The 22,208-nt window shown below is 48.2% G+C and overlaps 2 protein-coding genes across 2 annotated transcripts in view; both read right to left on the minus strand.

Moving 5' to 3' along the window:
- Positions 1 to 185: 185 nt before the first annotated feature.
- prr36a (proline rich 36a) lies at positions 186 to 8,893 on the minus strand. The gene is made up of 2 exons (XM_065001556.1): positions 6,927 to 8,893; positions 186 to 4,129 (listed from the first exon to the last, which is right to left on the minus strand). The coding sequence occupies exons 1-2, from the start codon at positions 8,794 to 8,796 to the stop codon at positions 3,186 to 3,188; spliced, it is 2,814 nt and encodes a 937-aa protein (XP_064857628.1). The 5' UTR covers positions 8,797 to 8,893; the 3' UTR covers positions 186 to 3,185.
- LOC115142604 (mucin-2-like) overlaps positions 8,817 to 22,208 on the minus strand; it is a 36,742-nt gene continuing 23,350 nt past the window's right edge. Inside the window, exons 4-5 of the mRNA XM_029682185.2 lie at positions 9,586 to 9,743; positions 8,817 to 9,415 (exon numbers count right to left, since the gene is read on the minus strand). Coding sequence (XP_029538045.2) covers positions 8,817 to 9,415; positions 9,586 to 9,743 — 757 coding nt within the window. The remainder of the gene's footprint in view (positions 9,416 to 9,585; positions 9,744 to 22,208) is intronic.

Consider the following 22,208-nt stretch of genomic DNA (forward strand, 5'->3'; position numbering starts at 1 on the left):
AGTCCTTCACAAAGTCACAGAACCTCAAGGAATTATTACGTATTAAAACAAGCTGCCGTAATTTGAACTCCAATGTCAAAATGCCCAACCCCATTTCAACAAAAATATTGACATTACAAGGGGGTGTCCATTTTAAAATAAATGACAGAACTTTACAAAGAGGGGTGAGATTCCACATCTTTCAGTACTAGTGATTCCCAGACATGCTCCATTGGGTGCGAGTTCTGTAACTTTGCATGATATTGTCATTTGCTACAGTGTAATTTCTACACCAGCTCGATGTGAATGTTTGATCAGTTACGTAAAATACAAAATGTACCAAGTGTGTTCATGGAAGCGCTGGCACTGAACACAGTCTAATTCACTTCATATCCCCTGATAACTATTGAAAAGATCTTTAAGAAATGCAGGCAAAACAGACAAAACGTCTACAAGTATAGTGCCCACAGAAGTTCAACTGTCACATCTTGGGGGAATTTAAATAAACCATTACATCTACAACCATTAACCTTCATTCTCTAAAACAATATCTGCTTTAAATCTATAAATAATGTCACCTATTTTTCATTTACCATACCTTATATTCTCTACAGTACAAAATAAAAATCCAGTGGGTTCCCTTCATTGCAATAAATGGTCTGAGTCTCCCCTTTCAGTAATATACACTAACGGTATACAAAACACTACAGCGAGGAGACATTTAAAATACACAAGATAAAGTCCAGCTTTGACCGATGCATTCTGCACGTCCCTTTGGGATTGAGGAGTAGAAGTGGCAGAGCCCTCAAATTGGAATGTACCAAACTGCCTTAGAAAATGGAAGCCACTTGGCTACACATAGAAACAGCTTTAAAAAGACACTGGAGAACCTAGCTACCATTTATATAAAAAAAGGGCCCTTGCTTGCTGTGCCTATGGTGGAAAAGAGTTTGATTTCCAGATACATATAGTATCTACTAGCCCTGGCCTCACAGCAGAGTGTGGTTGTATCAACTGTCGAGTCCATCCCCTATGGTACATGAAGGAGTGTGTCTCAGCGTTCACAGATCATCTCAAACCCTGTTGGGACAACCACCTGTTTCTGTCCATCCATGGTCATTGTCCCCAAACACAGTGGACTGTCCTTAGGGCTCGAAGTTCAGCCACAAACCCTGTTGGGACAACCACCTGTTTCTGTCCATCCATGGTCATTGTCCCCAAACACAGTGGACTGTCCTTAGGGCTCGAAGTTCAGCCACAAACCCTGTTGGGACAACCACCTGTTTCTGTCCATCCATGGTCATTGTCCCCAAACACAGTGGACTGTCCTTAGGGCTCGAAGTTCAGCCACAAACCCTGTTGGGACAACCACCTGTTTCTGTCCATCCATGGTCATTGTCCCCAAACACAGTGGACTGTCCTTAGGGCTCGAAGTTCAGCCACAAATCCTGTTGGATTTGTTTCTGCTGAATAGACGACACTCCTGTTGGAAAAGTCAACTTCAGCGAGGCGCAATGCAAGTTCACATTTGTAGTAGTAAAGACTGTGTTTGACTCACGTACCTTCAGTTTGAAACCTGATCTGACATGGAGCAATGAACAACTATTTTCAAAGGCTCTATAATCCATATTATAGGCTTAATGGACACTCATGTACTATATTCACAATCCACTGAGGTAATTACATTTTTTTCTTCATATGCAGTACCTTTCCATCCAGACACACATAACATACATGTCCACAACGTTAACTCTGTACCACCATCAGTCAAATATAGTTCATGACTAACCCCCCAAAAAACCCATGACTGGTCCCAAATCTGTTTGTGTCATCTTGGCAAGTCCTATGGTCTTCGTCACACCAAACGACCATAGGAGTTGGGCAGATGGTCGGCACAAACAGATCTGGGACCAGGCTAGGACCCAGCAGCCTCACAGAAGAACCGGTTATATCCCCAGAGTAATCTACTCAATAGTGTTCTCTTACACTCTGACCCTCTTCAATCACCTATTCATTCCTCCATTACCTCATATCAATGTCATGACCACTCCCACCCCCATTATGACATCATCTGTAACCACAGAAATGAGACCAAACGTGAGGAAAACCGCCCAGGATACAGGGCCAAGTCTTCAGAACAAAGACATGAGACGGTGCTTCTGAAAACAAACAAAAATAAACCGATATTTCCAGTGACCATCAGAGTCAGCAGTAGCATGCAACAGAAACAGTCCATTTTATTAGCACCCAGGTGTATTTCACTAAGCTGGATCCCAAATAGTGAAATTACCACCCTGAAAAATGGTGGCATTCATCAGTCGATAAATAACCTTATTCTAACACATACGGCCAACCAGTGTTTTACCTGAGCTGGTGGAAGGCCTCTGGTTTGATGTCAGAGAAACAGTTACTTGGCCCATATAAATAGAACCCCTAGACAGGATAAAGGCCCTCAGCAATTTGAATGAGGATCCCATGACCGTTCTAGGGATTCTATTTCTATGATTTGTTGCTCTAGAGTAAATCAAAACGGTTTTGAAGCACAAAGCAAAGCAGGCATTGAGTGAGTGACAGGTTCAGGGTAATCATTATAGGATGCTGGTCTAGTCAAGTGCAGTTTGTCATCAGTAATTCAGACCAATAGTCAGTTAAACATCTATACTAATCAACATCTTCAGTGGAAACTAAACCACCTAGGACCCCAACCTGAACATATTGCATGTGTGTGATGAATCCAGTCGTTTTGGCTTCAGTAAAATGGACCATGGCTAACAAGCGGTCACTATTCTACCCAAATAGCTGGTCCAGAAGCTTCAGTCAACCAGCCTAATCAAGGTAGTAGCCTTCTGGGACTGTTGGTGTGTAACCTAACATGATTGTTTTGGCATGAGAGGTGTAAAATTCCAGTGTGAGTCAGTCTGTGATTGATATTACTGGGGTGTCAGTGGCCTTTGCCACCCATTCAAAAGGTATCATGTTTGAAGATACAGTGGTATAAGTTCAGTGTAACAAACAGTAGTGTTATATTTGCAGTGGTGTTGAATGGCAAGGAGAGGTAATAGAGGTGGTGTTACAGTAGTGGTGTGTACAGCAGTGATGTGACTGACAGACCTTGAATAACATTGTGTGCGACCATTAGTGGTGAGTCTTCACTGTGTGTGTACACACACACACACACACACACACACACACACACACACACACCCTCAGTGGTGTGTCTCCAGCTCCACCACTGTCCACTCGCCCTGGGGGGACTGGCCTGGGGCCTCCGGGGAGAAGCTGCTGACCGCCGTGACCGTGGCTGAGGGAGGGGTGAGGGGGGGTAGCAGGTTGGGCCACAGGCTGGCCTCCAGGGGGCTCAAGGTGCCTCCTCTGCCCCCGGGAAGCAAGAGCAGGGAGGAGCAGCCATCGCCCGTCAGCAGCAGGGTCTGGTTGATCAGCTGCTGGACAATGTCAACTTTCTTCCCCCAGTCCAGGTCCAGGGAAGGGGGGCATTCTTGGGAGACGGGTGGTGGGGAGGCATCCCGGGACTCTTCCTGCTCGGGGGAGTCTGGAGAGGGACTGGAAGTGGAGTTGCTACCGGCTTCGTCCAATACCTCTTGGCGGTCACGGTTACTGTCAACCTCTTTCTCCAGCGGGGCTTCTTCGCGTTGTTCGAGCTGGACATTAACCTCAATGTCCTTCCCCTCTTCATCACTCTCCAGGGCTTCATAAATGGTATGGAGACCAGAGGAAGGTGAAAGCAGCACTGTTGCCTGACCTTTTTGAGGCTGTTGTTGCGGTGACATCTGCTGTGTCTGCTCCTCCAGCTCCTGCTGCCACTGCATGATCTGCTGTGTCTGCTCCACCTCCTCCCTCCTCAGCGTCTCCTCCTCTGCCTCCTTTTTCTTCATTTCCTTCTCCTGCTCGCTCTTCTTCCTCGCCTCTTCGTCGTTTTCTTCTTTGGGTTTGCTCTGCTGTTCTCTGCGTTGCTGCAGCTCTAGTAGTTGTTGCTTGTGCCGTTCCAGTCGGCGGAGCTGGGGGCTGGCCTGCAGGCGAGGGCTCCGGGGGGGTAGGTCAGCACAGGTCAGCCTGGGTGGGGTCAAGAGGTCACAGTGGGGGTTGGGGTGGTGGTCGCGGCGGTAGTGTGGCTGGGGGAGCGCGTTGATCCCTGCGAGGAAGAAGTGGAGATCACCCGGTGGGAAGCGTGTGTTAGAAAGAGAGAAAGACGGACAAGTGAGAGGCAGCAGTGCAGGTCAGAGCAGATAACCGAGACTGTGGGTATTGTAGTCTACCAAGGAGACGTTAGTGGGAGGAGTTTAAGACAGTGATGTAATGTCCTGGTATTCTACACCCAGTAAAATGTAGCTTCGAGACATTGTAATTTGTGGGTTTGTGGCTTGAAAAGGGATGCATAATTCACCACAGGCAACTTACAACTATTATATTGTACAGGTAACTGCCAAAATAAAGGAAACGACAATGTCTTAATAGGGTGTTGGGGCACCACGAGCCAGAACAGCTTCAATGCAACTTGGCATAGATTCTACAAGCGTCTGCAACTCCATTGGAGGAATGCAACACCATTCTTCAATGATAAATAACATTTTGGGTGTTTCGTTGATGGCGGTGGAAAATCTCAGGCGCCGCTCCAGAATCTCCCGTTTGTGTTCAACTGGGTTGAGATCTGGTGACAGACATGGCATATGGTTGACATTTTCATGCTCATCAAACCATTCAGTGACCACTCGTGTCCTGTGGGGGCTAGTGCCCTCATATGGGGGGCATAGCCGTGGTAGCCAAAATAATTGGCCAACCCAGCTAAGTATGATGGGATGTTGATTGTTTAATTAACTCAGGAACCACACTTGTGTGGAAGCACCTGCTTTAATATACTTTGCAACCCTCATTTACTCAAGTGTTTCCATTATTTTGGCAGTTACCTGTAGATTTTCATACATTTCTGGCATAGTGGCTGTTTGAATGCCAAATTGACAATTGTAGCTGGGCCTAATGGTTTAGGATAGCCAAAGTGGCTCAATATATATGACTACTGAACCCAGGAACTACCTCCTCATTCACATGATATCATCGGCAAGATGTGCAACATTGACAGCCTGAAAAGCAAAGCGTTTAAAAAGAGGTGGGGACAGGGGTGAAGTGAAGCGATGGGTGCCCAGGAGAAATGGTGGCAGCAGGGAGATGGTGGGAGGGCGGGGCATTGGCTGGGGGGGAGTTAAAGCAGAGAGCAAATCTAGCAATCCATTTCATTAACCTTTTCAAAATGCGACTTCCCAAACAAAATATGCTGATAGTATTTTTTTTTTTTGGGGGGTGCAAAAGTTGTGCAATAAAAGCGGCTTCCTGTATATGCAGTAACTACCAACGATAGTCTTGTGAAATAAAAACAAATAAAAGCTTGTGAGTAACCAACCATTTCCTTCAGTCCCTGTGGGAGCTGGTGAGTAAGTGAAACATGCAAGACAAGACCTTTCAACCATGCATCAGTACATAGACAGCAGCGCCACGTGAACCTGGACTGAGTCTGAAATGCCACCATATTGCATATATATATAGTGCACTACTTTTGACCAGGGCCCGTGCATTATTTAGAGAATAGGGTGCCATTTCGGACCAAGCCCTCAAACCAAAGCCAATGAGTGTCAGTCAGTGACATGCAAACAAGGCGTCCCAAGGGTAAAGTAGTTAAACAGTGCGGTTGAAAATGGTGTACGGTGAACATGCACTTGTAGATATAACAGAGATATCTCAAACAATGCAGAGGCCAGGCAGAACGGTAACGAAAAGGCAAAAAACACACATTACTCGAAGAAAAGAAACACTGGTGGGTGTCCTCTACTGTTTGGATGATGGGGAACCTTCTGGATGTTGTTTCTCAGTTTGTCTGGTGGAGGAGGAGGAATCCAGCGGACCAGGGAGGGGCACCGGGGGGTTCACAGTACAGGAGGGGGAGGAGCAGCTGAGGGGTGGGAGGAGCAGCTGAGGGGTGGGAGGAGCAGCTGAGGGGTGAGAGTTTAACATCCTCCATAATGTCTCTGTTGAGCCCTATTCTGGATGGTGGGAGTAGTGTATGTGAGGATGTAGGTATGAATGCTTCCTTGCTGGGAGACCATATGTGTTTTGAATCCATATGCCCCACAGGTATATAATGTCTCCCACATAAGGTTGACACAACCTTGACTCCCATGTTATAGGACTGAATAATCGCTGATAAGTACCATGTGTGCCATCCAACTCCCCAATCCCCACTTGAATAAAACTGTCCGGGAGAGAGGAGTCATGTTAAATATCTCATCTTTATTTAAAGCTTGGTAATGGTAAATACTCAAAAAGGACAAAATGTAAGAACGGGGGGGGGGGGGGGCAGTCTAACCTTAAAGTGCAGGAGGGAAGGGGGAGTGCTCGGGGGACGAGGACAGATGTCTGTTTCTTAATGATGGGGAACAGCAAGACAATACAAATCAACATTCACCAGCATTTTCTTGTTCAGTAAAAAGGGTCGGATAAATACATAGTTTAACATTTCATTCCACATTTTCTCTTGTTATGTTGCTTCTTGGTTTTTTTCTTAAGAGCTGCTTCACAACAGCCCAGTCAATCCAAATCAAACCATGCCAGTTCATGTTAATTAAAAAGTGAAGAAAACACACATTCTAATAGTAGTAGCTATTGCACATACAGGAGTTAAGCCATATACTCATAAGGTAATATCATACGAGGGAAGTGGCACTGCTGTATTTAAAGTCTTTATTTCTTCCCTTACCTATTTTTACATTTGGATCACATCCACCCCAGTTGGAGAGGTTTGGGACAAACAATGATGATGACTAACACAGCAAAGAGGGTTCTGGGGAGGGGTGAAAGGTGTGTTTGTGGGGGGGGGGGGGGGGGGGCGTAAAGCTGCGTTACTGGGTATGTAGGGAAGTGTGGGGGGGACTATACGTTACCTGTGAGAGAGTTCTCAGTGTTTTCACAGATAGTGGAGTAGTAGGGCGGTTGGGTGACACGGGGGCCCTCCCCGAGCTGCTGGGGGGCCGCAAACAGCGTGGGGTCCAGGAGTTTCAGATCCCCCGTGTCCCCCAGCTCTGCCTCAAGTGTCCCACACAACATATACTGCTGCTCCTCTGGGTTGGAGACGAGGAGGGAGTCTGCCGAGGCAGCCTGTTGCTGGGACGGTGGCAGGGTCAGTTCCTGGATGAGTGACGGGTCCTTGGCCTCCTCAGGCAGCTCCTCCAGAGAGAAGATGCCGGGGCTCTTGGCGCAGCTCTCAGCCGTGGAGTGGGTATTGGAGTTGGACGCAGTCATGTCGTAGGCGTAGGATGCCGCCGAGTTGGCAGACTGGGGGGTGTCTCCACCCTCTTCTGCACCGCCGCTGGTCTCCTCCCCTTCCTCCAGGGCAGACAGGCAGCGCTGGGCGCCGGGCTTGCTGTCGCTGTGGATGTCCTGGCCCAGCTGGGACTCGCCCTCCGTGTCGCTGGCCTCATCCTCTGTGGTGGAGGACGAGGGGTTGGACGTAGGTGCTGTGGGGTCCCCTGGGACTTCGTCGGCTGGCAGGGTCTCTGCCTCTTCCCCCTCGCCGTCCTCTCTCTCCAGGTGGATTCCCAGGTCCTGGTTCTCCAATTCAGGATGAAGGGAGAGCACGGCGGCAGGCAGGGTGTGGAGTTTCCCCCCCTCAGAGCGGGACTCCACCCCGGAGCTGCTGTTGTAGTCACAGAGCTCCTCTGCGGTGCTGGTCTCGCTGCTGCTGTGGACAGCCAGCTCCGTAGGGCTTAGGGTGCTGGAGTGTGACATGCCGCGTCCAGAGGCAGCTATGAGGGACAGGGACTGCAACGGGGCTAGGGTCTCTCTTTCAAGTGGAGATGCAGGGGCAGGCTGGTGTGAGGGATCATGCAGGGCTGGAACAAATGGTGTGGCAGTCAGCTGCAGCCAGGGCTGAGTGGAGTACAGGGTGGGTGTCTTCTTATCAGCCTGCCAGGGGTCTGAAGAGGGGCTGGTAGGGGTCTGCAGGGGGGCGGCTGAGGCAGCCTGGGGGTGCGGCTGGGCCCAGGGGTCACAAAAGGAGCTGGGGTTGGGTTGGTCCCACTGGGCGGCCAGGGCAGAGGGCAGGAGTGGGGCAGGCGGGGCTCGGTTCAGGTTGTCCAGTCTCTCATCCTCTGCAAAGTCATCCTCATCTGCATTCCCGTAGCTCTCCAGCCCGCTCTCAGTCACCCCCTCACTAGCCATCTCCACATCATCATCCTCATCCTCGTCATGCCTCACTCTTCTTGGGTCATCCGCCCGTTCCGAACCCACCTCCATGTCGCACACCCGGTCTCCGTCTTCATCGTAGTCATCAAAATCATTGGTCGGTATGTCGGACACCTTCTCAAAGTCAGGCGAGCCGGCCGAGGCAGACATGCCCTCCATGTCGATGGCACCCTTCAGACTGGCGTCTCCTAGGTCATCCATGCTCTCCGTGCCCTCCAGGACGCCCGGAGCGCTCAGCTCCGACACCCCCTGCTGGCTACAGCTCACCTCCTCAGAGTCCAGCTCCGATATCAGGGCACCGCCTGCACGCCACCCCGAGCCCGCAGGGCCGGCTGAACCAGGCCTGGACTCTTCTGTGGGCTGGGTGCCACTCATTTCTGACACGGACACCTGCTGGCTGCCCTCCCTCTCCTCATCCTCTTCTTCATCCATGTTGAGCTGGGCTTTCTCGGAGGCATCCGGAGGGCTGGGTGTAGCCCTAGCAACTGCTGTGGGGATGTCCTGGGGTAAGGTCTGGTCTGGTGCTGGCTGTGTCGGGGCTGCTGGGACTGTCTCTGGTCGTTCAGACATCTCATCCCTGGCAACAGTGACTAGTGAGCCCTGTGGTGGTGCAGGAGCCAGCCTGAGTGGGCTCTGTGGTGGAGATGGAGAAGTAGTATCCTGAGGAGTTGGGGCTGAAACCTCTTCTCTGGGCTCCAGGGCCACTGCTGGTGAAAACGCAGACACTGGTGCTGGGACTTCTGAAGCGGCCACTTCTGGCTCTGCTGCTGCAACTGTTGCCACAGCAGCTGCTGCAGCTGCCACTCCTGCAGCTGCAGACTTGGGAGCTCCAGGTCTGGCAGTGAAGGGCAGGACAGACTGGGTTGGTTTGGAGGCTTGTTTGACCAACTGGGGGCGGTGCTGCCCACAGGCTTGTTGCTGGGGGAGGCAGGGGGGGTCTTGCCCTGGGGCTGTCGGGTGGCAGGGGGCCTTGTGGTGGGAGGGGCTTTACGTGTGGGCAGGGGCTTGGGGTCCTGTGCTATAGGGCGGGCTGGCTTGGGGTCTGTCGCCTTGGTGGGATGGGCCCTTTTGGAGGCGGGCTCGGGTCTGGAGGCTGCATTCGCTTTAGGGGGGTCAGGTTTGGTCGTTTTGTTAGTGGCGGATGTTGCCGGCTTTCTGGCTGCGGCAGTGGTTGCTGGTCTGCTGACATCTGTAAATGAACAGGAATAATTTAAACACTCATATCTCTTCAACTAAAAATATAAAATGGTACCTTCGCAAGTTGATTTTGAGATACATACAGGTGATGCTCAAGACCAATCCTAATAGAATCAAGTGGGTTACATTCATGGTACAAAACAACTTGTAAGGCATGTGCACCTTTCTTGGCAGGGCCTGTAGGTTTGGGTGCCTGCACTGTGGTAGTCCTGCCAGTAGAGGGGGCTGTGGTGCCGACTCTGGAAGCTGCAGGTCTGCTGTAGCCGGCAGTGGCTGGCTTGGATGTGCCCATCAACAGGCCAGTGTGACCAGTGGCAGGCCTGGGGAAGAAAACATTTGATTTAAACCAGGTAGGTTATGGAGAACACATTCATGTCACAATAACCTGACCAAGAGGGCACAATGATGGGCTCCCGAGTGGCGCAGCGGTCTAAGGAACTGCATCTCAGTGCTAGAGGAGTCACTACAGACCCTGATTCGATTCCAGGCTGTTTCACAACCGGCTGTGATTGGAAGTACCATAGGTCAGCGCACAATTGGCCCAGCGTCGCGTTTGGTCAGGGTAGGCCTTCATTGTAAGTAAGATTTTATTCTTAACCAACTTGCCTTGTTAAATGAAGGTCAAATAAATGTTTTAATTAAAATGATAAAATAACACCGACAGAGGGCTGGCTCGCTTCTAGCTCCTAGGAAACTTTGCAGTATTTAGTTTATTTTATGTATTATTTTTTACATTGTTAGCCCAGAAAAATGTGTCTTACATACAGCCGGGAAGAACTATTGGATATCAGAGGTGGTAACTCACCAACACCACCAGCATTATGACCAGGAATACGACTTCCCTGAAGCGGAACCTTTGTTCACACCCCCAAGGGCAATTGAAATGATTCCAGAGGCTGACCCAAAACGACATTGGCAGAGGAGAGGTACTCGAAGCGGTCTTCTAGTCTGACTTAGGAGGCACGCACACCACCCACCTCTTCCGAGTGTATTACTAGCTAATGTTCAGTCTCTGGATAATAAAGTTGATGAGCTCAGGGCGAGGCTTTCTTTCCAGAGAGACATCAGGGACTAACATGGCCCCTTGAACTGAGAACCCAACTGGCTGGACAGACTCTACACTGTATGACGGAATGTCCTACTACACTGATGTTTGCACAATTAACACAGATACTTGAAGAAGGTCGGGGGAGTATGTGTCATGATTAATGACTCATGGTGTAATTGTGATAACATACAGGAACTCAGGTTCTTTTGTTCACCCGACCTAGAACACCTCAATCAATCAAATGCCGACTGTATTATCTCCCAAGATAAATTTCTTCGGTTGAGTCACGGCCGTGTATATCCCCCCCTCAAGCTGATACCACGACAGCCCTCAAAAGAACTTCAGATGGACTTTATGCAAATTGGAAACCACATATCCTGAGGCTGCATTTATTGAAGCTGGGATATTAATGCAAATTTTAGGAAAAGTCTGCAGAAGTTCTATGAATATATAGACTGTAGTATTTGCGCTGCTAAAAAAACTCAACCACAGTTACTCCAACATCCAGGATGCCTACAAGGCCCTCCTTTTGGCAAATCTGACCACGACTCCATTTTGCGCCTCCCTTCCTATAGGCAGAAACTCAAACAGGAAGTATCGGTGCTAAGGACTATTCTTCAACGCTGGTCTGACCAATCGGAACCCGCGCTTCAAGATTGCTTCGATCACGCAGACTGGGATATGTTCCAGGTAGCTTCCGAGAATAATAGACAAATATACAGTGACTGGGTTTATCAGGAAGTGTATAGGAGATGTTGTACCCACTGTGACTATTAAAAACCTACCCTAACCAGAAACAGTGGATAGATGGCAGCATTCGCACAAAACTGAAAGTGCAAACTGCTGCATTTAACCATGGCAAGGTGACTTGAAATATGGCAGAATACAAACAGTGTAGTTATTCCCGCCGCAAGGCAAACAAACAGGCAAAATGTCAGTATAGAGAAAATGGAGTCGCAATTCAATGGCTCAGGGTATGTGGCAGGGTCTACAGACAAATCACGGACTACAAAAGGAAAACCTGTCACGTCGCGGACACCCGACGTCTTGCTCCCGGACAAGCTAAACACCTTTGTTCGCTTTGAGGAGAACACAGTGCCACCGACGAGGCCCACTACCAAGGACTGCAGGCTCTCCTTCTCGATGGTCGACGTGAGTAAGACGTTTAAGCGCGTTAACCCTCGCAAAGCTGCCGGCCCAGACGGTATCTCTAGCCGCGTCCTCAGAGCATGTGCAGACCAGCTGGCTGGTGTGTTTTTACGGACATATTCAATCGCTCTCTATCCCAGTCTGCTGTCCCCACATGCTTCAAGATGGCCACCATGGTTCCTGTACCCAAGGTAACTGAACCAAATGACTATCGCCTCGTAGCGCTCACTTTGTCATCATGAAGTGCTTTGACTAATCAAGGATCATATCATTTCCATCTTACCCCACATCCATACCGCCCCAACAGATCCATGGATAAAGCAATCATTGTCGCACTGTCCTATCCCATCTGGACGTTTGTGGCCCTGGGTCTGAACCAAGCCCTGTGCAACTGGGTCCTGGATATCGTGACAGGTCGACCCCAGGTGGTGATACCACCTCCACTACCTTGTTCCACAAACGGGGGCCCCACAAGTGTGCGTGCTCAGCCCCCTCCTGTACTCCCTTGTTCACCCATGACTGCGTGGCCACACACACACCATCAAGTTTGCAAACAGTGGTAAGCCTGATTACCAACAGCGATGAGTCTACAGTGAGATTAGGGCCCTGGCGGAGTGGTGTCAGGAAAATAACCTCTCCCTCAACAAAATGAAGGGCCGCAGTGGATGGTGAAAATCTTAAAGTTCCTCTGTGTGTACATCACTGACAACCTGAAATGGTCCAGCCACACAGATAGTGCTGAAGAAGGCACAATAGAAATTTGGCTTGGCCCCTAAGACCCTCACGAACATCTGATACACCATTGAGAGTATCATTGCCCGGTACGGCAACTGCACCGTCCGCAACTGCAGGGCTCTCCAGAGGGTTGTAGGATCCGCCCAACGCATCACCGGGGGCACACTGCCTACCCTCCAGGACATCTACAGCACCTGATGTCACATGGAGGCCAAGATAACATTAAGGACCTCAGCCACACGATCCACAGCCTGTTCACCCCGCTAGCATCTAGAAGGCAGAGACAGTACAGGTACCTCAAAGCAATAATATTTTAATAGTTTAAAAAACTAACAATACACTAATAACTAATCTCCAGGCCATCAGAATTAACTGACTGACTGTAGTTGATTTAACAAGTGACATCAATAGGGGATAATACACTGCTCAAAAAAATAAAAGGGAACACTAAAATAACACATCCTAGATCTGAACGAATGAAATATTCTTATTAAATACTTTTCTTTACATAGTTGAATGTGTTGACAACAAAATCATACCAAAATTATCAATGGAAATCAAATTTATCAACCCATGGAGGTCTGGATTTGGAGTCACACTCATAATTAAAGTGGAAAACTACACAACCAACTTTAATGTAATGTCCTTAAAACAAGTCAAAATGAGGCTCCGTAGTGTGTGTGGCCTCCACGTGCCTGTATGACCTCCCTACAACGCCTGGGCATGCTCCTGATGAGGTGGCAGATGGTCTCCTGAGGGATCTCCTCCCAGACCTGGACTAAAGCATCCGCCAACTCCTGGACAGTCTGTGGTGCAACGTGGTGCAACATGATGTCCCAGATGTGCTCAATTGGATTCAGGTCTCCGGAACGAGCGGGCCAGTCCATAGCATCAATGCCTTCCTCTTGAAGGAACTGCTGACACACTCCAGCCACATGAGGTCTAGCATTGTCTTGCATTAGGAGGAACCCAGGGCCAACCGCACCAGCATATGGTCTCACAAGGGGTCTGAGGATCTCATCTCGGTACCTAATGGCAGTCAGGCTACCTCTGGCGAGCACATGGAAATGCCACCCCACACCATGACTGACCCACCGCCAAACCGGTCATGCTGGAGGATGTTGCAGGCAGCAGAACGTTCTCCACGGCGTCTCCAGACTCTGTCACGTCTGTCACGTGCTCAGTGTGAACCTGCTTTCATCTGTGAAGAGCACAGGGCGCCAGTGGTGAATTTGCCAATCTTGGTGTTCTCTGGCAAATGCCAAACGTCCTGCACGGTGTTGGGCTGTAAGCACAACCACCACCTGTGGACGTCGGGCCCTCATACCACCCTCATGGAGTCTGTTTCTGACCGTTTGAGGAGACACATGCACTTGTGGCCTGCTGGATGTCATTTTGCAGGGCTCTGGCAGTGCTCCTGCTGCTCCTCCTTGCACAAAGGCGGAGGTAGCGGTCCTGCTGCTGGGTTGTTGCCCTCCTACGGCCTCCTCCACGTCTCCTGATTTACTGGCCTGTCTCCTGGTAGCGCCTCCATGCTCTGGACACTACGCTGACAGACACAGCAAACCTTCTTGCCACAGCTCGCATTGATGTGTCATCCTGGATGAGCTGCACTACCTGAGCCACGTGTGTGGGTTGTAGACTCAGTCTCATGCTACCACTAGAGTGAAAGCACTGCCAGCATTCAAAAGTGACCAAAACATCAGCCAGGAAGCATAGGAACTGAGAAGTGGTCTGTGGTCGCCACCTGCAGAACCACTCCCTTATTGGGGGTGTCTTGCTAATTGCCTATAATGTCCACCTGTTGTCTATTACATTTGCACAACAGCATGTGAAATATATTGTCAATCAGTGTTGCTTCCTAAGTGGACAGTTTGATTTCACAGAAGTGTGATTGACTTGGAGTTACATTGTGTTGTTTAAGTGTTCCCTTTATTTTTTTGAGCAGTGTAGCTTTCACCTGGTCAGTCTCATGGAAAGAGCAGGTGTTCCTAATGTTTGGTGTATAACTTTGGTTCAGTACCATTTGATCAGCTGCCTAATGTAGGCTAATAGGCTTGGGACTTTTCTATGATAAATTAACTCTAAACAATCAGTAGTAGTTATTCACCTGCTCAGTGCTCCCCACACAGTAAGCTCGAAGAGTCAAGGGCCGTCCTGCACTACATAAAAGCAATTTCAAGAGGTAACAGAAAAACATTCACTGTCTGCCTGTAACGCATCGCTTAGTCATTTTCTAATCCCAGCCTAGTGGGGGAAGAGGAAAGGATGGAGTGGGAAAGCGTGATTGTGGAAAACGAACAGGATGTGGGTGAGGGTCGCACTCACTGAGGGTTGAGAGTAGTACTACTCCAAGGACAGAGAGGAGACTAATCGATGGGCTATTAAGCACCCAGGCAAATGTTAGGGGGTTAGAGGCAGCGGACATGAGCCCCTGATCCATTAAACACTCCCTCTTCTTAACAGTGGAACACCACCTTCCCAAGACTCATGGGTCGTGTTCAGTAGGTACAAAACTGAACAGTAGGCAATATACTTGTCTAAATGAACTTGTCTAATAAAACACATTTTCCTTTTGTTGCAAAACCTTTTCCATTGCGAACTTGTAATGAACATACCCTGGGCAATACTTAATCTCTTGCCCTCTTCCTTTATCCCTCTAGTCTACTGTTTGACCTCCTGACCACCTGAAGAGCCAAGTGGTCTTGTTGTGGCAGGTGACTGTATAGCCATATGCTTAATCAGCCCCTAACAGATTCGAGGTCAGTTTCGAAATTACCCCTCTCCTGGCTGAGGTTATGGATTTGGCGGGGGTAAGCCGATCGTAGATCTGCCATTCGTTCACTTTAAAAACAGGTGCCAGACAGCTGTGGAAAAGCCACAGGATCCAGACGCGACCTTTTCCAGAGCAAGGCAGTGCCCATCCCCCTGCATACTGCTGAGTGGACAGAATGTCAAGTGTGCGTGTTTGTATGCCCTAGTGCCCTTGCATTCATGAGCACACTTGACCGATGATCCTTAGGCTATGCAACAGCGGAGCAGGGAATAGTAACATCTACAGATGTTACCCAAGCATAGACAAACATCTATGCTTGGGTGCGTGTGTGTGATACTGGTGTGTGCAATCTACATGTACAGACTGGTGTGAGGCGTTTACATTGACAGGCTTGTGCAATGAGTTGTAGCCCGTGCTCCAAAGCGCTACAGTAACCTACATTCAAAACAGTTGCTTAAGAACCAGGTGTAATGAAACAAGGGCAGCACTGTATTTGTGCAAAATCGATGCTTTGCATATCGTTTCTATAGAACAGATTCATACGTACACAGCATCTAAAACAAAAAGGGAAACGTCAGAGGAGCTGACCGCTTTGTGACATTGTTGCGATTCAGTCAATTACACCAATATCCGTCATGCTGTTCTACTGTTCTTCTGATTGGTTCGCCATGGTTTGGACACAGCCGACAACATAGATTAACTCACAATGACAAACTTAGGGAAGTGGTCCGGCCGTACATGCCTGGCCACACAAACGCCTCTCCCACAGCGACTCAGCCCAATAATGGCCATTTGTTTCCATTTGTTAGCAGGATCAAAACAAAGGCTGCGGAGACTCGAAGGCCTTCAGGTTTCGCTATCATTATACTGTAATAGGGTGCATCGATGGGACAGAGGGAGCAGGGCCTTGATTGCATGGTAAAGAGCAGCGAAACATGAAAGCGGGCATGCTGTACCTTCAGATGACATGGGGGAATTAGTTGAAGACAAGCGGGGTGAGCCGTGTTAGACGAGACGGCATTAAACGGAGGGAGGAAAGGAAGAAAATAAGAGGTTGAGGGGGAAAGAAAATGACAAACTAAGGCACGCAGTGATGAAATGAGCGACAGAATGAACAACACGATGGAAGAAAGAGGGACAGAATGGACAGATGACTAAAAGCACATGGAAGCAGATTGCCTTCCTATCTGGGTGAGTTCCACGTAGGGAACGCAAAACGACAGGAGCACTGAATTAAGGCAGGGGAATGGAGAGCGAGATACTTCTTCTGAAAGGAAGGAGGGAGAGATGGAAGGGAGGGGAGGCCAGTCATCTGGGCGTACAGCGTTAACCCTCCATCTCTCCTTCACAGAGACACTCAGAACTGCCTGATCCTCACGGAGGGATGCGACTCCCCATACAGTATTAATTGCTTGGGTGGCACTGTAGTTCAGCGGCTTTGGTATATTTGTTGTGGCTACAAGGGTTTGGTTAGTGTCAACAAGAGATTCATATCCTGTACTTGGTTGATATGCCTTAGTGGTGCAATAGATTCACAGCCGGTTTGGAGATACAAAGAACCGACAGGTGTATTCAAGATGTCGCCAAGGAATTCAATGGCTATTAAAAATAATTTATACACTATGTGATGACATCAACAATACAATAGGCTGTAATATCTGTTGGGTTAGCAACTGATCCAGAGACAACCCATTTACTGAGGCCTTGGTTACTATACTATCCTAATGTGTAGAAGGAATCTGCGCGAAACAGTAACTATGCCCTGCCAAGGCTGGGGCCAAAACTGCATGGTTTCATCCCCAAAGGGGGAGAGAGAAGCTGGGACAGGAACATTGTGTGACTGCATTGCACAAGAGCTAGAGTGACAGTCAATGGTCTCCTTTTAGTTATTCAACAACTCTGTTATTATGCATGTTTGAGTCAGACTGCAAGTGAAAATGTATCCGACCTGCATAGATTGTCATCTAATATGAGGTTTAACTGCCATTTCGTTAGTGACCATTTTGACAGAAATTCCCATATGGATGACAACACACATGACCTCACCTTAAACAACACCCTAGATTCCTCCCATTCTCAGAGGGAGTCTTAAGGCCCACCAAAATGACAGATGCCCTCACGGGGGAGGGAGGGGAGCAGCGGGAGGGTTGAGAGGGTGCTGGCTAAATTCCTGGTACTGTACATAAACAGAAGGGAGGAGTAAAGATGGAGGGACGGGGGTTGGGTGGACAAACTGCTTAAACAGGACAAGGGCACTGTCTCCAGATGCATTAGGGCAGGTATTCCCAAACCGGGGTATGATGATTCACATTTAAAATTATTATTTGTTTTAAATACGTAAAAAAGAAAAAGAGCCTAGTTTCACTGCCAAAAATAAAATTAAACCACCTAGGTATTCAGCGAAATAACGTCAAATACAGCTAGCCTAGTCAAATAATTATCATCCAATCACATTAACCGTTACACTCTCGCAGAAATCCACTAACGCTCCATATGTGGCCAAACGTAGCTGCTGCTCATTCCGTTTGCTCGAAAATTGATAAATATTTTTTTAACTAAGGCCCGCGTCCATAGAGACACATACCAGCTCTACTGGTAGTACTGCTACTACCAGCAGTACTACACCTGCACCTGTCGACGACAAGTTGTTCTGCTTCCACGAGCACATCCAATGTTAGCATCAGTAATTCTACATTTGTTGTTAGCACAGCTAGCATGGACACTGACAGTTGTGAATCTGATGCAACCGAAGAGCTACTGCCCCCTTACCAGGGAAAGCACTGAACAGACAGGGACGTTGGACCATTGAATCACAAATATGATGAGAAATAAATTGATTTGGGGTTCACTTATATTGGAAGTAGTGCCTTTCCTCAGCCACAGTGTGTTATATGTGCAAAATACCATCTCACAACTCAATGAAACAGTCACTATTGGGCAGACATTTATGAAAAAAACATGCCAATATGAAAAATAAGCCATGTGAGTTTGAGCGAGAATAAAGACGACTTTTGGGTAGTAAGACATGTATAAAAGCAAGAGATACCATTAATAAGAAGGGGCTGGAAGAGTCTTATATGGTGACCTACCGAGTGGCTAGAACAGGCAAGCCCCATATTACTGTGGAGGACTTTATTCTTCCTGCTGCTGCGGATCTGTCTGGGACAATGCTGGGGGAAAAGGCCCAAAATAAACTATACAGACAATGCCTTCATCAAACACTGTTTCATGAAGCATCAGTGACATGGCAGGAGATGTTTTGAAACAACTACTGCTTTGCATACAAGCCAGTGAATTCCATCCGTTAAAGCTGGATGAGTCAACAGACATGGCAGGCCTGGCACAGTTCCTGGTATATGTCCGTTACATTTATGGGGGCAGGGGCAACAGGAGAGGATATTTGTAAAGTATTCGACAGCTTTGTGACAAATGGACTTTGGTGGTCAAGATGTGTTGGTATCTGTACTGATGGCACAAAAGCCATGACAGGGAGACATAGTGGAGTGGTAACGCACGTGCAAGCAGTTGCTCCCAATGCCACTTGGGTACACTGCAGCATCCACCGAGAGGCTCTTGCTGCCAAAGGAATGCCTGACAGCTTGAAAGACGTTTTGGACACTACAGTGAAACAGTACAGTTAACTTTGTTAAAGCAAGGCCCCTGAACTCTCGTGTATCTTCTGCATTATGCAACGATATGGGCAGCGACCATGTAACGCTTTGACAACATACAGAAGTGCTCTGGTTATCAAGGGGCAAGGAATTTACACGTTTTTTAAAACAGAGACGAGCTTAAAGTTCTCTTTACTGACCATTATTTTCACTTGTCTGACTGCTTGCACGATGACGAGTTTCTCACGTGACTGGCCTATCTGGGTGACAAAACTCACTCATTCTTATGGTTTAATAAAATGTATCATAGTGTATGTGGCAGGCTTACAATGATGGCAAAAAACAACATTTGAGTGCGCGCTGACCCTGGTGCTAGAGGGGGTACGCAGCTGGAGGTTGAATGTTTGAACTCTAAACCACGGGACTATAAAAAGTTTGTTAACCACTGCATTAGGTGATTGGTGGACTCATTCACCTGGGGTATGTTCAGTAGGGAACACAGTAGCAAAACATTTTGGAACATAATTTTTTTTGGCATTTGTTACTGGACAAGTTCAGGTAGAACATTCCCCTTTCACAGTTCCAAAATGTTTTTGCCCTACTGAACACAACCCAGCAGTGTGTGTGCCAGAAGCATAGCACGCGAGGCCAGCTGTTAAAACAGCTCTGCGACACCTCAAGCTACCAGCACATCTGCTAACTTAGTCGACAACCCTTTTCCCTTTAATCTAATATCATAACTCACCTTGCCAGTTGCCAAACTACCCAATCCCCTTGTTCTGAGGCTCCCATCCAATCTCACTCTGTTTTGTTGCGACCCATTTGTCTCCAATATATTGACATCTGCTTCTTATCCAGTAGAATTGATTATTTCACCCCCTAGGGCAATTAAGATGAATAGTTTAAGGAAACCCTATTTCTCTGCCAATGTGTAACTATGGCAACGTACTATAGGCCATTCTTTCATCTCGTTTTGCATTATGGGCCGTCAGCCGTTTTTTTGCAGGTGGGGAAACGGAACAGTAATGTTATGTTACATTTATTCATTTTATATATGAGCCCCGTGCCGCCTGCCCTGCCCAGACTCATGGAAGGGCAGCAGCAGTCACAGCTATGGCTGGGAGAGGCCTGTTCACTAGTCCTGGCTCACCCAGGGAGGCAGGAACGGGGCCCAGCATGGATGGAGAGACAGGCTGGCTGTCACACACACAGTGACATACTGCTTCTCCTGTCGTCAAACACAAGCAACGTGATCTCTCACACACAGTGACATACTGCTTCTCCTGTCGTCAAACACAAGCAACGTGATCTCACACACAGTGACATACTGCTTCTCCTGTCGTCAAACACAAGCAGCATGATCTCACACACAGTGACATACTGCTTCTCCTGTCGTCAAACACAAGCAGCATGATCTCACACACAGTGACATACTGCTTCTCCTGTCGTCAAACACAAGCAGCATGATCACACACACAGTGACATACTGCTTCTCCTGTCGTCAAACACAAGCAGCATGATCACACACAGTGACATACTGCTTCTCCTGTCGTCAAACACAAGCAGCATGATCACACACAGTGACATACTGCTTCTCCTGTCGTCAAACACAAGCAGCGTGATCACACACAGTGACATACTGCTTCTCCTGTCGTCAAACACAAGCAACGTGATCTCACACACAGTGACATACTGCTTCTCCTGTCGTCAAACACAAGCAGCGTGATCTCACACAGTGACATACTGCTTCTCCTGTTGTCAAACACAAGCAGCATGATCTCACACAGTGACATACTGCTTCTCCTGTCATCAAACACAAGCAGCATGATCTCACACACACAGTGACATACTGCTTCTCCTGTCATCAAACACAAGCAGTATGATCACACACAGTGACATACTGACATCAAACACAAGCAGTATGCTTCTCATACTGCTTCTCCTGTCGTCAAACACAAGCAGCGTGATCTCACACAGTGACATACTGCTTCTCCTGTTGTCAAACACACAACATGCAGCAGTGATCTCAAACACAAGCAGATCACACACAGACATACTGCTTCTCCTGTCATCAAACACAAGCAGTATGATCACACACAGTCATCAAACACAAGCAGCATGATCTCACACACAGTGACATACTGCTTCTCCTGTCATCAAACACAAGCAGTATGATCACACACAGTGACATACTGCTTCTCCTGTCATCAAACACAAGCAGTATGATCACACACAGTGACATACTGCTTCTCCTGTCGTCAAACACAAGCAGTATGATCACACACACAGTGACATACTGCTTCTCCTGTCGTCAAACACAAGCAACATGATCTCACAGTGACATACTGCTTCTCCTGTCATCAAACACAAGCAGCATGATCTCACACACACAGTGACATACTGCTTCTCCTGTCGTCAAACACAAGCAACATGATCTCACACAGTGACATACTGCTTCTCCTGTTGTCAAACACAAGCAGCATGATCTCACACAGTGACATACTGCTTCTCCTGTTGTCAAACACAAGCAGCATGATCTCACACACAGTGACATACTGCTTCTCCTGTTGTCAAACACAAGCAACATGATCTCACACAGTGACATACTGCTTCTCCTGTTGTCAAACACAAGCAGCATGATCTCACACACAGTGACATACTGCAACATTCTCACACAGTGACATACTGCTTCTCCTGTTTCAAACAAAACAATCTCCACACAGTGAAATCTCCATATCGTTAAAACAAATCCAACAAATTCACTCGACTAAGTTCTGGGTCCACACGAAAAGAGAAGATAGGTTTCGGTCTTCGTTCTAACAAAGAGCTCCACCCTCCCTCTTGGCAAGTTACAGGCAAGCCTATGGGACAAATGTCCACTCCCAAAATTCAAAAGATGCAAACACGTGCAAAATCTTGATTTGTCCAAAGCACTAGAACTAACGCTGCTCATTATCTCACACACCGTTGTATCATGACAGATCTACGCTACCATTAATATTAATGTAGTCTGTCCACGAGAGATTAGGTGTGGCGCCATACTGTATAGGGTGTATCCCAATAGTCTAAAACAGTGGTTCCCAAACTTGTTATAGTCCCGCACCCCTTCAAACATTCAACCTCCAGCTGCATACCCCCTCTAGCACCAGGGTCAGCTGTACCCCCTCTAGCACCAGGGTCAGCTGTACCCCCTCTAGCACCAGGGTCAGCTGTACCCCCTCTAGCACCAGGGTCAGCTGTACCCCCTCTAGCACCAGGGTCAGCTGTACCCCCTCTAGCACCAGGGTCAGCTGTACCCCCTCTAGCACCAGGGTCAGCTGTACCCCCTCTAGCACCAGGGTCAGCTGTACCCCCTCTAGCACCAGGGTCAGCACCCTCAAATGTTTTTTTGCCATCATTTTAAGCCTGCCACACACACAAAACATAAGAACGAGTGTGAGTTGTCACAGCCCGGCTTGTGAGAAGT

This window comes from Oncorhynchus nerka, linkage group LG15 (assembly GCF_034236695.1).
Source record: "Oncorhynchus nerka isolate Pitt River linkage group LG15, Oner_Uvic_2.0, whole genome shotgun sequence".
NCBI classification, from domain to species: domain Eukaryota; kingdom Metazoa; phylum Chordata; class Actinopteri; order Salmoniformes; family Salmonidae; genus Oncorhynchus; species Oncorhynchus nerka.

Bases quoted from the DNA above. Each gene is read 5' to 3' on its own strand.
- prr36a (XM_065001556.1), bottom strand. From the start codon at position 8,796: ATGTCTGAACGACCAGAGACAGTCCCAGCAGCCCCGACACAGCCAGCA. The intron at 4,130-6,926 runs GTAACGTATAGT...TCTTCCTCGCAG, and splicing joins CACTGAGAACTCTCTCACAG to GGATCAACGCGCTCCCCCAG.